Source organism: Corylus avellana, chromosome ca3 (genome assembly GCF_901000735.1).
Source record: "Corylus avellana chromosome ca3, CavTom2PMs-1.0".
Lineage (NCBI taxonomy): Eukaryota > Viridiplantae > Streptophyta > Magnoliopsida > Fagales > Betulaceae > Corylus > Corylus avellana.
In genome coordinates, this window is record NC_081543.1 from 17,629,581 (window position 1) to 17,642,462 (window position 12,882).

At 39.0% G+C, this 12,882-nt stretch overlaps 1 protein-coding gene across 1 annotated transcript; it reads right to left on the reverse strand.

Moving 5' to 3' along the window:
* Positions 1 to 9,974: 9,974 nt before the first annotated feature.
* On the reverse strand, positions 9,975 to 12,334 carry LOC132174219 (uncharacterized). The gene is made up of 5 exons (XM_059585911.1): positions 11,620 to 12,334; positions 11,250 to 11,500; positions 10,929 to 11,167; positions 10,090 to 10,141; positions 9,975 to 9,980 (listed from the first exon to the last, which is right to left on the reverse strand). The coding sequence occupies exons 1-5, from the start codon at positions 12,332 to 12,334 to the stop codon at positions 9,975 to 9,977; spliced, it is 1,263 nt and encodes a 420-aa protein (XP_059441894.1).
* Positions 12,335 to 12,882: the final 548 nt, after the last annotated feature.

Sequence of the window (12,882 nt, forward strand, 5' to 3'; positions counted from 1 at the left end):
TTCAGCTTTATGAAAGCCTCTAGCTGATCCATGGCCTATCTAACCAAAGTAGCCGGTGAGAGAAATTCCCCCCCCAAAAAAACAACTGTATTTCGTCTCAGCCATATCTGTCTCGCAACCCCTACTACAAGTTGAATTTCCTCCTCCCCCAATTTTCCAACCAGTGTTTCGAAAATGCTCGAGAAGCCATCCTCATCAGTAGTGCATTTTTGTTGATCTTAAACAATCAGACCAAACATCTTTTGCAAACTCACAACTCCAAAGAATGTGACTCACGGTCTCTGTATCTCTCTCGCAAATTGGGCAATTTGAATCAGTTGTGATACCCCTTTTGTACAAATTATCCTTAGTTGGAAGAATATTGTTACAAGCCTTCCATAGAAAATTTTGCACCACCCTAGGACACTTGACACGCCACACAGCTTTCCATAATGCCTACATATTTTCACCATTGGAACAGCTTCCTTTATCAATCTCCTCACACTCCTTTGCAAGATGATATGCACTACGAACAGAGAACTCCCCATTCTTAGTACCCAACCATATAAGCCAATCTATTTGTCTTCCCGGGCAGATTGCCATACTACAAATAGTATTTGCCTTTCCCACATTAAAAACTTCTTGAACAAGAGGTATATTCCACCAACGTGTAGAACAATCAATAAGAGAGGCAACCTTAGCATCTTGGTCTAGCAACCGAATTGGAGACTGAATTCCATAAGAAATGGGAGATGTGATCAACCTATCCTTCCAGATTTTAATGGATTGACCATCTCCTACTCTCCATAAAAGACCCACCTTCAATAATTTCTTTGCATTCCATATGCTCCTCCACACATAGGATGGGTTGCTTCCTAACCCTGAATCAAGAAAATTATCATGTAAAAAATATTTTGCTTTGAAAACCCTTGCAACCAAAGTGTTCGGATTCTGTAGAAATCTCCATCCCTGTTTGGCAAGCAAAGCCAAGTTGAAACATTCCAAATCCCGATAACCCAAACCTCCCCTTTCTTTAGACTACCCCATCCTTTCCTAGCTCATCCAAGCCACCCTTTTTTTCATTCTCCTTATGTCCCCACCAAAACCGAGACATCATAGAATTGATATCATTGCATAAAGACTTAGGCAATTGAAAGACACTCATAGTATATGTTGGAATAGCCTGCATGACCGCCTTTAGGAGTATCTCTTTTCCGGCTTGGGAAAGAAAATTTTCCTTCCAACCATTAATCCGATTCCAGATCCTCCCTTTTATATCAATAAAAGCACTAATCCGAGATCGCCCAATTAGAGCAGGGAGTCCAAGATATTTTTCATACCTCTGTGTCGAACTCACTCCTGCAACTGACATAATATAAGCTCTAGTCTCTAGTTTGGTATTTCTGCTGAAAAACAATGAAGTTTTTTCCTTGTTCAACTTCTGTCCCGATGCTTCCTCATGCAAGTAAAATCTCCTGAATTCGGATCCACTCATTGATATTTGCTTTGCAGAAAAGCAGACTATCATCCGCAAAGAACAAATGGTTCAACCTCGTGCCTCCCCTAGTAATAGGAAGACCCGTAATACTTCTATCAATCTCCGCTTGTTTAAGTAAAGCACTTAAACCCTCCGCACAAAGAATAAAAAGATAGGGCGATAGTGGATCTCCCTGTCGGATACCCCAGGACGGAGTAATGGTGCCATGAGGTTGTCCGTTTATCAATACTGAAAATGACACTGTACAGACACACGTCATTACCATTTGTACCCACCGGTCATCCAAACCAATCTTCCTCATAATAGCCTCTAAGTAAGTCCACTCCACGCTATCATAAACTTTGCTCATATTGAGCTTCAAAGCCATGAAACCTTCTCATCCCTCTAATTTTCTATCCATAGTGTGGAGTGCTTCAAACACCACCAAAATATTATTCGTTATCAACCGACCTGGGATAAATGCACTCTGATTTGGAGATATAATACTTGGCAACACCTTCTTCAACCGGTTAGCAATCACTTTTGCAATAAGTTTATATAAAACATTACATAAACTAATTGGACGATAATTGGTAACACAAACTGGATTTTTTATCTTAAGGAATTAAAACAATATGAGTAATATTTAATTCCTTGTCAAATAGACCTTTATTGAGAAAATTCAGTACAGCCGAACATACCTCAGATTTGACTGTATCCCAAGACTTCTGGTAGAAACAAGCAGCAAATTCATCCGGGCTTGGAGATTTTAATGGATGCATTTGTTTCAGATCCTCCTCCACCTCTCCCACCGTATATTCCCTAAGAAAGTTGGCATTCATCTCGCCTGTCACTCGAGAATCTGGCCCTTGTAGACTCTCATCTACTCCCCTTGTCTCTCCTGCGGTAAAGAACTTTTGATAAAATTTACAGAAAGCTCCCCCGATCTCCTCGGATTTCTTCCATTCCTTCCCCTCATCCTTTATCACCCTAATCTGATTTATTGTCCTTCTATGGCTTGCCCAGGCATGAAAAAATGGTGTATTTTGATCCCCATATTGATACCAGTTTTGTTTGGCCCTCTGCTTCCACCGTAAATCCTCCTGCTCTAATATAAAATTAATCTCCTCTTGCAGCCTTTTTATTTCTACTAAATTGTCTAACGTTGACGAACTCTGTAGAGATACAAGCTGTTTTCTCTTTCTTTCTTTTTTTTTTTTAACTCACTTTCGGCAATACCAAACCTTCTCCTACTCCAACACTTCAAACCCGTTTGACAGCTTGCTAATTTAGAAATAGCCGTGTGTACTACTGTATCACAAGTTTCCCCTTCATCCCATGCTTCTTGCACTACTGCACCATACTCCTCATGATGCATCCTGCTGGCCTCCACTTTAAACCCCCTTTTATATCCAACTCTTACCTCCTGTGACTTGAAAGCTTTCAACACCAAAGGATTGTGGTCTGAAGAACACGTCCCCAAAACATGCACATGTGCCTGCTTGTATAATCCACACCATTCTTTGATAGCTAAAGCCAGGTCCAACCTTTCTTTGATATAGATGCCATTTGATCTACAATTTACCCATGTAAACTTTGGACCCACAAAGCCCAAATCACTAAGCTAACAACCTTCAATAGTAGTTCGGAAAAGATCCATCTGTGCATCCCGCCTCGGAGCCCCACCCACTTTTTCCGATCGTTCCAAAATTTCGTTGAAATCCCCAATACATAGCCACGGAATCGGTGTATAATATTTCAGATGTGACAAAAGCGCCCACGCCTCATGTCTCTTTGCCCATTCTGGATGACCATAAAAACTTGTGAGTTTCCATGGCTGCACCCCCTCCTCTTTGACTATTGCATTGATATGTCTCCTAGAATAGTTTTGTACCTCTACTTCCCCATCTTCTCTCCAAAGTAAAGCCAACCCACCACTTCGACCCACAAGATCAACATTAAAAGCCCATGCGAATCCCAATTTAATCCGTAACCATTCAATTCGTTGTTTTAAACATTTTGTTTCCATAAGAAACAAAATACTGGGTTTATTCTCCTTTGCCATCTAACAAAGATCCCGAACTGCTCGAGTGTTCCCCAACCCCCAACAGTTCCAGCTTAGGAGAATCATTGTTGTTGGCGGGGCTGTGAATCAACCTCCGCCAATACTTTTTTGCCTAAGCAAAAATCATAATCCTTATTCTTCTCCCTCCTTTTCTTCACTGGTTGTTCAGAAGATCCTAACACTACCTGATCTTTCCTCTTTCGGCCCACATCACCAACCTTGACTCCATGCCCTTGATTTTGAGTAATAACACGAGCCCGCCACTTCCAATGTTTCAGATTGGAGGATCCCCCATGACCCCTCACAATAACTTTGCTAGCAACCTCCCTTTCTCCATGCTCACACGATTCCCCAACTTGGGTCCCATCGGTTTCAACTTCAGATTCAACCAAAACTGGTTCAAGCACGTAGTCCATATGAGTTATTTCTCTCTCCAAACTAGTTGGATCGTGTAAATTTTGGTCAACCTCCTGCACCTTATTTTCAACTCCTTTATCCTTGAAAACTGCGCCACGTGTTAAATTAACTACATTGAAATTATCTCTTTTTTCATAACCCATATTTTTTCCCCCCTCCACTTCATCACGCAACTGTAAAGTTGCATGGCTTATTCGCATCTCCTGCTGTAATGGATGCCTCCCAATTGCATGTAAATCTTTTTGATTGGCAGTTATGCTTTCTTCCTTATCATTCGCCATTTTATCCCCATTAAAGCAAAAACCAGAATCTTTGCTCCCATCATCTGCTTGGGGTCTTGCAGAGGAATTTGAATTTCCACCTTTTCCAAAACTTCTCTTGTCAAAATGACCTCCAGCCCCTTAACTCCCTGCTACCACTCCCCGGTATGAGAAGGAAGAATCACCATCGTTCCCCTGACTTGAATATCCCTGCCTTTTTTGAAGATCAGCCCTTAGCCATGTACCCCATTCTTTCTCTTCCGCCCCCTTACTCATCCTTTGATACGTTGCTACAGGACAACCTTTCTTGCCATGGATCACACGACCATAGTGGAAGCAAACCATTGGCATTTTTTCATATTGAAAACTCATCCAATGGGATTTCCCTCCTACAAATGGAGCACGCCCCAGTTCCAACGGTTTGGATAAATCAATTGAACCCGGATACGAAGACAACACCCCCAACCTGTACCATCTCCAGCCACATCCACATCCTCCAGAACCCCCGAAGAGTCACCAATTTTTGAACCAATACCTCTTGTCATACAAAGCAATGGCATATCATGCACTTATATCCAAAACGGTGAACTCATAAAAACCATCTGAGATGGCAGACACTGCCCGTCGAAATCATTCAATACCAACATCTGTCAGTCAAATGACCAAGGCCTTCCAGCCATCACCCTCCTCTTATCTTCTTCGTCATCAAATTAAAAAAGCCACAAATTTTCCTATAACTCCTTAAATACCACTATACCCACCATACGCCATACCCTAGACAACACCGATTTGAAAGCTTCTTTATTTACTGATTTTTCCGCCCATAGTTTCCCTACCAAACATCTAATTCTAACCTCTCGTACCTCAGCAATCTCTCCTTCCGTAACTGTAATTCTCTCCTTTTCACCCTCTGTTAATGAGATTTTACTGCACAACCTTTCTATTTCAGCCGCCATTCCTTTCTCCACCGTAACGTCCTACCTTCCATGACCACCGTGCAAGAAGGAGTTTTAAAACCCTCACCCCTACGTATTCTCATAGAGAAAACATAGAGAGTCCCCATGAAGTTACGCGTCTTTTATAAACACTCCCCAATGTTCAAAGTTTCTTACTAAAATTTCTAAAATACTATTGTTTATATATATATATTAAAAAAACAATTAAAAAAGTTGTGAAGATTTAAGCATGAGTATTTTTATAAATTCCATTAATCATGACCAACACTTGAATCTTTACAATTTTTTTTTCTTAAAATAAAAAATTTCTTAAAATAAAAAAAAAAAAAGATAGGGTTGATGTGGCCTTTTTATGTCCAAAAATATCAATAAATAAAAATCACTCGCAATAAAACGAATCTTTGTGGGATAAGGCTATATAGAGGGTATCGAATCTCAAGGAGTGCGAGGGTGTTGTTATCCAGCTTCTCAAGATTAAATATAACTCAACTTAAAAGATGATTATTTTGTTTTTGTTTTTGTAAAGTAAATGCATAAAAGTAAAGATAATAATGATGAGAGATAGAATATGGTTTGATTTCACCATTAACCGCATAACAATGGTCAATCATAAATTAATAAGAAAAATTCGTATTACGCATGATATAGAGGGCTTGTCTCTCTTGAGTAGTCAAGAAACTACCATCATTAAGAAATAAGTATAATCCATCTTCGGTTGGCACGGACCGTCCACCTAACCACTAAGATGCGGTATGATCTGTCTTCCCTAAGTATGGATTATCTAATTCCTTAATAAGCTACACACAATCAATGAATAAGCATAACCCATCTTCGGTTGACACGAACTATCTACCTAAATTACACTAAACTAGGGTGTAGTACAATTCGTCTTCTCTAGGCATGGCCTATTAAATCCTATTGATCATGTGTCAGTTAAAACTATTGTATAATAATCACTCATACAATCATAGAAAATATGAAGGATTGAGTTCAATCAATATAAAAAGCTTTCTAAAACAAGAGAAGAAATTCATAATGATTGAATATAAACATTAAGATCAATTCTCATAGTTATACAACCATCATTGATGAGTACTGAATGTTGCACATTCAAGCCCCTTAACTCACATATGTTAATTCCTTAGCATTGTTATTTGTTTAATTTTGTTTTGTTTTTGTGTTTCAGGGTTTTATTTGATAGATACAAGAATTCTAGTGAAAATTGGGCTTAAAAGACCATTTGGATGCATTTTGGCACTTGGGGATCGAGCGCAGCAGCACTTGGGATCGAGCGCGCATGCGCTCGAGCGTAGTCCAGCCTAGGATCGAGAACAGCAGCACTCGTGCGTATAACCAGCCAAGCTCGAGCACTTATGCGCTCGAGCGCGTATCTTCTTGGGTCGAGCGTAGGTGCGATCGAGCGCACTCGGGCGTGAAGAATACGGCAGCAGTCCTTTTTCACATTGGATTGGGTTTTCAATCTCCCAGTTGGACTAGGAGACTAACTTATGGTTTTCCTAGGGTTTCTATGGATTTTAGGATTTTAGGGTTCTCCTAATCCCTATAAATAGGTCTATGAATATTGAAAAAAGACATCGACTGCCAAGAGCAAAAATTCAGCACATAGTTCTTGGAGCCTTAGCGGAGTCATGAGCGGCTGAACCCCCTAGTGTGGGGTATTGATGTAACCCTATCCAAGCACAATGGTTTGATTGTATTTCAATTTATAGATTTTCAAGTTATGCATGTTGGTTGTATAATTATGAGAATTGCTACAATTTGATTTTGTTCTTAATGTTTAAATGCAATTATTCTTAAATTCCAAAATCAATATTTGTGAAATTCTTATCTTGTCTTAGAAAGTCTTTTACTTTTATTGAACTCAAATAATTCTTATTTTCTGTGATTATGGGGATGATGATTATACAACGGTTTTAACTGACATATAATCAAAAGAGTTAGATAGGCCATACCTAGGGAAGACGGGTCAAACCACATTTTAGTGGTCATGTGGACGATCTGTGCCAACCAAAGATGGGTTATACTTACTCTCTTGATTGTATGTATCCTATTAAATAATTAGATAATCCATACCTAGGGAAGATGGGTCGTACCGCATCTTAGTGGTTAGGTGGATGATCTGTGCTAACCGAAAATGGATTATACTTATTCTTGAATAAGGTATTTTCTTGTTTAATTATAACATGCATAGAATGAATTTCTTAATTAAATATGAGGGATAAATACTAAATACCCCCCTGGGGTTTCACATTATTTATTTTTCCCCCTTAGGGTTTAATTTTTATCACAAGAGATCCTTCTGGTTTTGACAAAAGACCAAATTCGTTCTTCCGTCCATTGACCGTTAGTTGACCTAACGGAACTACACGTGGACCAGTTAGAAACTGACACCTGGCATAAATTACATGTCATATATGATGACTATATAGTAATATGCCACCTAATTAAAAAAATAATAATAATAACGGATACAAATTTTAAATGCTGGGTTTTATTTATTAAAAGGGTTTAACAAACAATTAGATTGATTAAGGGTTCAACATAAAACAACTAAATCAGGGTGATTTATTTATGAAATGGATGGAAGAAAGGAAAGAAAATTTCCAAAACAAACACAAATCCCCGACGAACCCCAGCAGACGATCAACCCAACACCACCTCGGCGTCTTCCTCGATCCCCGGCGTCCTCACCACTTTCAGGAATCGTATGGCTATTCCACGAACGCCAAATCCCCGACAAACCCCAAACTCCATAGTCTGACCAACAAACTCATCTTCTCCGACAGACCCACCGTTCTTCCACGGCCAAACCTCCGCACCAACCTTCTCCGACGAACCCCACTCTTCAGCGATAGACCCAACGCCCATATCTTCTCCGACAGACCCTAAGCCCTTTCTTCCACAATCAGTGAAACCCAATCCCGTCAATCTCAGTTTTACACCATGGCATCAAGTCGGACGTACGCGTCGAAACGAAAGGAAGTTTCCCGTAGCATTAAGAAGGTATGTTCTACAAAAAATTTGCACCTTGATTTTTCTTTACGAATTTTACCAAAAATCTGCACTTATTTTATGAATTTTCATTTCCCCCCCACCCCTTTTTTTGTGTAATTTAAGGTTGCTTTATTTCTAGTATTTTAAGTCAGTGTTATTGCTTGTATTTTAAGTCAGTTCTATTATTTGTATTTGTAGTTAGTTTTATTTTGTTGTGCAGACGAACTCATCAGATGGATCTTCGTCAGTAGGCTGTAGTGAGATGTCCTTTGTATGCTATTGCAATTTACTTGCACCTTTGAAGACTTCAATGACTGGGGACAACCCTGGCAGACGATTCTGGGGTTGCGCCACCTACGATTCGAGTGTAAGTAATCTTGTTTCCACTGCAAATCCATTATGAATGTTGGCTCTGGATTTCATTTGTTGAGTGGGCACTGATAGGGGCTGTTTTATACAGAGGAATGCCGCCTGCAGATTTTTCAAATGGCACAACAAACCAACTTGTAAGAGGGGCATGGCGGTTCTACCTGCTTTGTTGGAGAAGCTTTGAGAACTGGAGGATGACAAAGACAGTTGCATTGCAAGGGTTGAAGATCTATTGAATGAAAATGACAACTACCTGGCAAGGGTAAAGCAACTTCAGAATGAAGGTGTCATACATATGGAAAAGATTCGAGAGCTGGAGAAGGAAAATGCCATATTTAGAGCTAGAGAGAATTTCTTATGTATGCTTTGTTTTTGTCGTGCTGTATCATGTTGTTTGTTGTTTGTGTCGCACTTATGCAATGAAGTTTATGTAATGATGTATCTTTTTAACTGATGTAAACTAATTATGTACCCCTACTTAAGAATTGTAAACTTGGTTTTTCTGAAATTGTAATGTTGTTGTAAACTAATTTTGCTGTCATTTTGTTGGTTTTCTGAAATTGTAAATTGTAATGGATTCTCTGAATATTTGATTCTAACTTTTCATTTACATAAGGTTGATTACAATTTTCCCAAGATTCAAAATGATTACAATTTACAATATATGGATATACCTTCATTTACAGAAGGTTGATTAGAATATGTGGATAAAAAGGTTGATCAAAATGATTACAATATGTGGATATACCTTCATTCATAGAAGGTTGATTACAATTTTCCCAACATCCAAAATGCATCCATCCCAAAGAATTCTAACATAAACTATCCAAAATACATCCATCCAATGTACCTATATCTAATATACATCCAAAATACATCCATCTCAAACATCCAAAATACATCCATCCCAAACAACTCCAACATAAACTATCCAAAATACATCCATCTAATATACCTATATCCAAAATACATCCAAAATACATCCATCCCAAACAACTCCAACATAAACTGTCGAAAATACATACATCCAATGTACCTATATCCAAAATACAACCAAAATACATCCATCCCAGATAACTCCAACATAAGCTATCCAAAATACATCCATCCAATGTACCTATATCCAAAATACATCCATCCCAAACAACTCCAACATAAGCTATCCAAAATACATACATTCAATGTACCTATATCCAAAATACATCCATCCCAAACAACTCCAACATAAGCTATCCAAAATACATACATCCAATGTACCTATATCCAAAATACATACATCCAATGTACGTACATCCAAAATACATCCAGAATGAAGTCAAAATATTGGATCCACTATCCAAACATCAAAAAGCATCAGCAAACCCAATAATCTATTGAGTTGCCCTATACTGTCCTAAACATGATCGGGCTTTGAACTGCTCTCTCGCTTGTGATCCTCAAATCTGAAATACATGAACATCCATATCAACAATAGACATTTAAAACTAAAGACATTTAAAACTAAAGACATACTTAATTCAATGCTCACTCTTGCTAGTTGGCTAATTGGACCTGTGTCGTCGACAGTGGTGGTGGGTTCTCCTGCCGCTTGTGATCCTCCCCACTACACCATATGAACAAACAATGTCATAAATACATGCTCACTATTTAAATAAAGACAACATTAATACTTTGATAATTTTGTTCATAAAATTAACCAGTTTCATTGTTTGGCTTTGCTTTCACAACCTTTTTAGGCCAAATCTTCTTGTTTGGATTGACTGGTTCGTGGCAACTCCTAGCATTGTGACCCATTTGACCACAATTTCCACAACTCTTCTCACCTTTCTAGGCCTACCGCTTTGTTTTTTTGGTATAGGGAGCAGTATAGGTTCCACATCATCATCAATTGGCCACTCTTTGTAATCTTATGGTATTGGATATATATATCGAGGGCATATGACTTCCTAAAAGTATGCATTGAATACCACTCACTAACATACTGCTCAGGGTTTTCCCTATGTACATAAATTGCACACATTGCATGGGGCCATGGAATACCATTGAGTTGCCATCTACCACAACCACATGTTCTTCTCCCTAGATCAACAATCCTCCTAAGCTCATGACTATGGTCGACCTCAAACTGCAATCTATTGCTCCAATGGCAAATGTAGTTTCTTGACACCTTTTTGTTTCTCTCCAATTTTTTCACCATCTTAGGTCAAATCAAATTTTTTGAAGTTTATGCTCCAGCCCTTTTTTGATCGAACCTGGCCATTAGTTGCCACCTTATTAATTCCATGCATCCCAAGATAGGCTTATCTCTTGCCTCTAGGATCCAAGAATTGAAACACTTGGCAGTATTGTTCATTAATATATCACTACAACTATAATGACTAAATGCATGCCTTGACCATGTTCTTGGATCAATCTTGCTGATGTAATCGAATGCATCTTCACTCATACCTCTAATGACTGACATGTAGTGTTTGAATTGCAACTCGTTAGCTGCCCGAGCTGCACCATCGAAAGCATCTTTGTATGCCTTGCCCTTGAACCCTTGTCTCTTGAAGTTTGCATGCAAGTGCCTGAGACATAATTGATGCTCCAGACCAGGCATCAAATCCTCCATGGCATTGAGCAGTCCCTGATTAACAATACAAAATAAAACATGTTAATTGTTAATCAAACAAAATACAAACAATATATAATATTCAACTTATTTATACCTTTTGTCGATTAGACATGAATGACCAAGTGTGTACTCGCGGATTGCCAATATCTTCCAATAAACAGCTCAGAAACCATGTCCATGTATGCTGATCTTCACACTCACATATATCATATGCTAGTGGATAAATGTCATCATTTACATCCCTCGCAACGGCTGCATGCAGCTGCCCAACGAACTCGCTCTTTAAGAAGCAAGCATCGACACAAATCATGGGTCTACATGCCTCCAAGAACCCCCTCTTGTAGGCTGCCAATGACACATACATTCGTTGGAAGAATATGCCATCCCGTTGTATATAAGCTGATGTGCCAGGATTCCACTTCCTTAATGCATTTGCATACTCTCGCACACGTTATATTGATCACCTTTTTTCCCTGTCAAAATACCCAATGCCATCTTCTTTGCTCGGTGACAAGACGACAAAGTCATATCGACATTGTAATCCCTTCTGATCATTTCCTTCAATGCAATTGCTCTAAAATTCGGTTCGTCCCGAAAGATTTCCAAATATCGGTTTGCAGCCCACTTGATTGATGCCTTCTTGTTGTAGTAGTGAGTCCCACAATTGTGCTCTTTAATGTAACTCTTAATTTGGAAACAGTCTCTCTTATACGACCACGATGCATGTATTCTCCATCCACAAGTTCTTTTGCAAATGGAGGTAATTCTTGTTTTCTCATTGCGCATGTAGGTGTAGTCAAAAGAATTTTGAATAGCAAAAATTTGCAATGCATCATTAAACTGGCGGGTGTCAACAAACTCCTGCCCAATATACAATTCTACTATCTCTTTCAAGTCTGCCTTTGGCATCCACTGAGGATACTTCCTTCTAACATGTCTCGGTGACCCTTCACTCCCATCATCATTATCTATGCTCAAGATGCCACCATCACTATTGCTATCATCTTCATCTGGCTCGTTTGAAATATCCCCAACATTCTTAGATGTCTCTGTTTGATACCACGATTGAAACCATTTCGTTGTCTCCTCCTTAGTTTGACGGATAAGTGCTTCATCCTTTTCTAAGAAAATGTCCTCTTCCTCGCCATTCGTTACTTCAAAGTCACTCAAGTCGGACATATGCTCTCCCCCCTTAGTGTGAATTCATTTTTTAGGCCTACCTCTTCGATTTGCAGCCTGCACATATTCTTTTGGAGGCTCTTTTACATGCTCTTCTACAGTCTCTTCTGCAGGCTCTTCTATAGGCTCTTCTGCATGCTCTTCTACAATATCTTCTACAGGCTCTTCTACAGACCCTTCTGCATGCTCTTCTGCATGCTGTTCTACAGTCTGTTTTGCAGTCTCTTCAGCAGGTAAATGAGAAATCATCATCACTAGAGACCTGACTTGAATTGGAACTTCTATATGATCAGTCACAAATACATGCAATTTGTTTGTCTTCCTACTAGCCAATTCTTTGAGTATATTCAAGATGTCGTTGTTGTTAGTAAATGTACGTATGCCAATATCATTGGTTTCATCGTCAAACTTGTAGTACAACATCAACCTTGGTATGTCTCCATAGTTGTACTCCAAGTAATCCTCCAATATGTTCATTATATCCCAATAACATAGCTTGTCTGCATCCAAACCTTCTACAGTCATCACATTGCCTCCCACATATTCCA

What these genes read in the sequence shown, in the direction of transcription:
- LOC132174219 (XM_059585911.1), bottom strand. Translation starts at nt 12,334, where the DNA reads ATGTCCGACTTGAGTGACTTTGAAGTAACGAATGGCGAGGAAGAGGAC. An exon ending in TATTTTGACAGGGAAAAAAG is followed by an intron (nt 11,501 to 11,619) that starts GTGATCAATATA and finishes TGTCATTGGCAG; the next exon opens with CCTACAAGAGGGGGTTCTTG. An exon ending in TCATGTCTAATCGACAAAAG is followed by an intron (nt 11,168 to 11,249) that starts GTATAAATAAGT and finishes ATTGTTAATCAG; the next exon opens with GGACTGCTCAATGCCATGGA.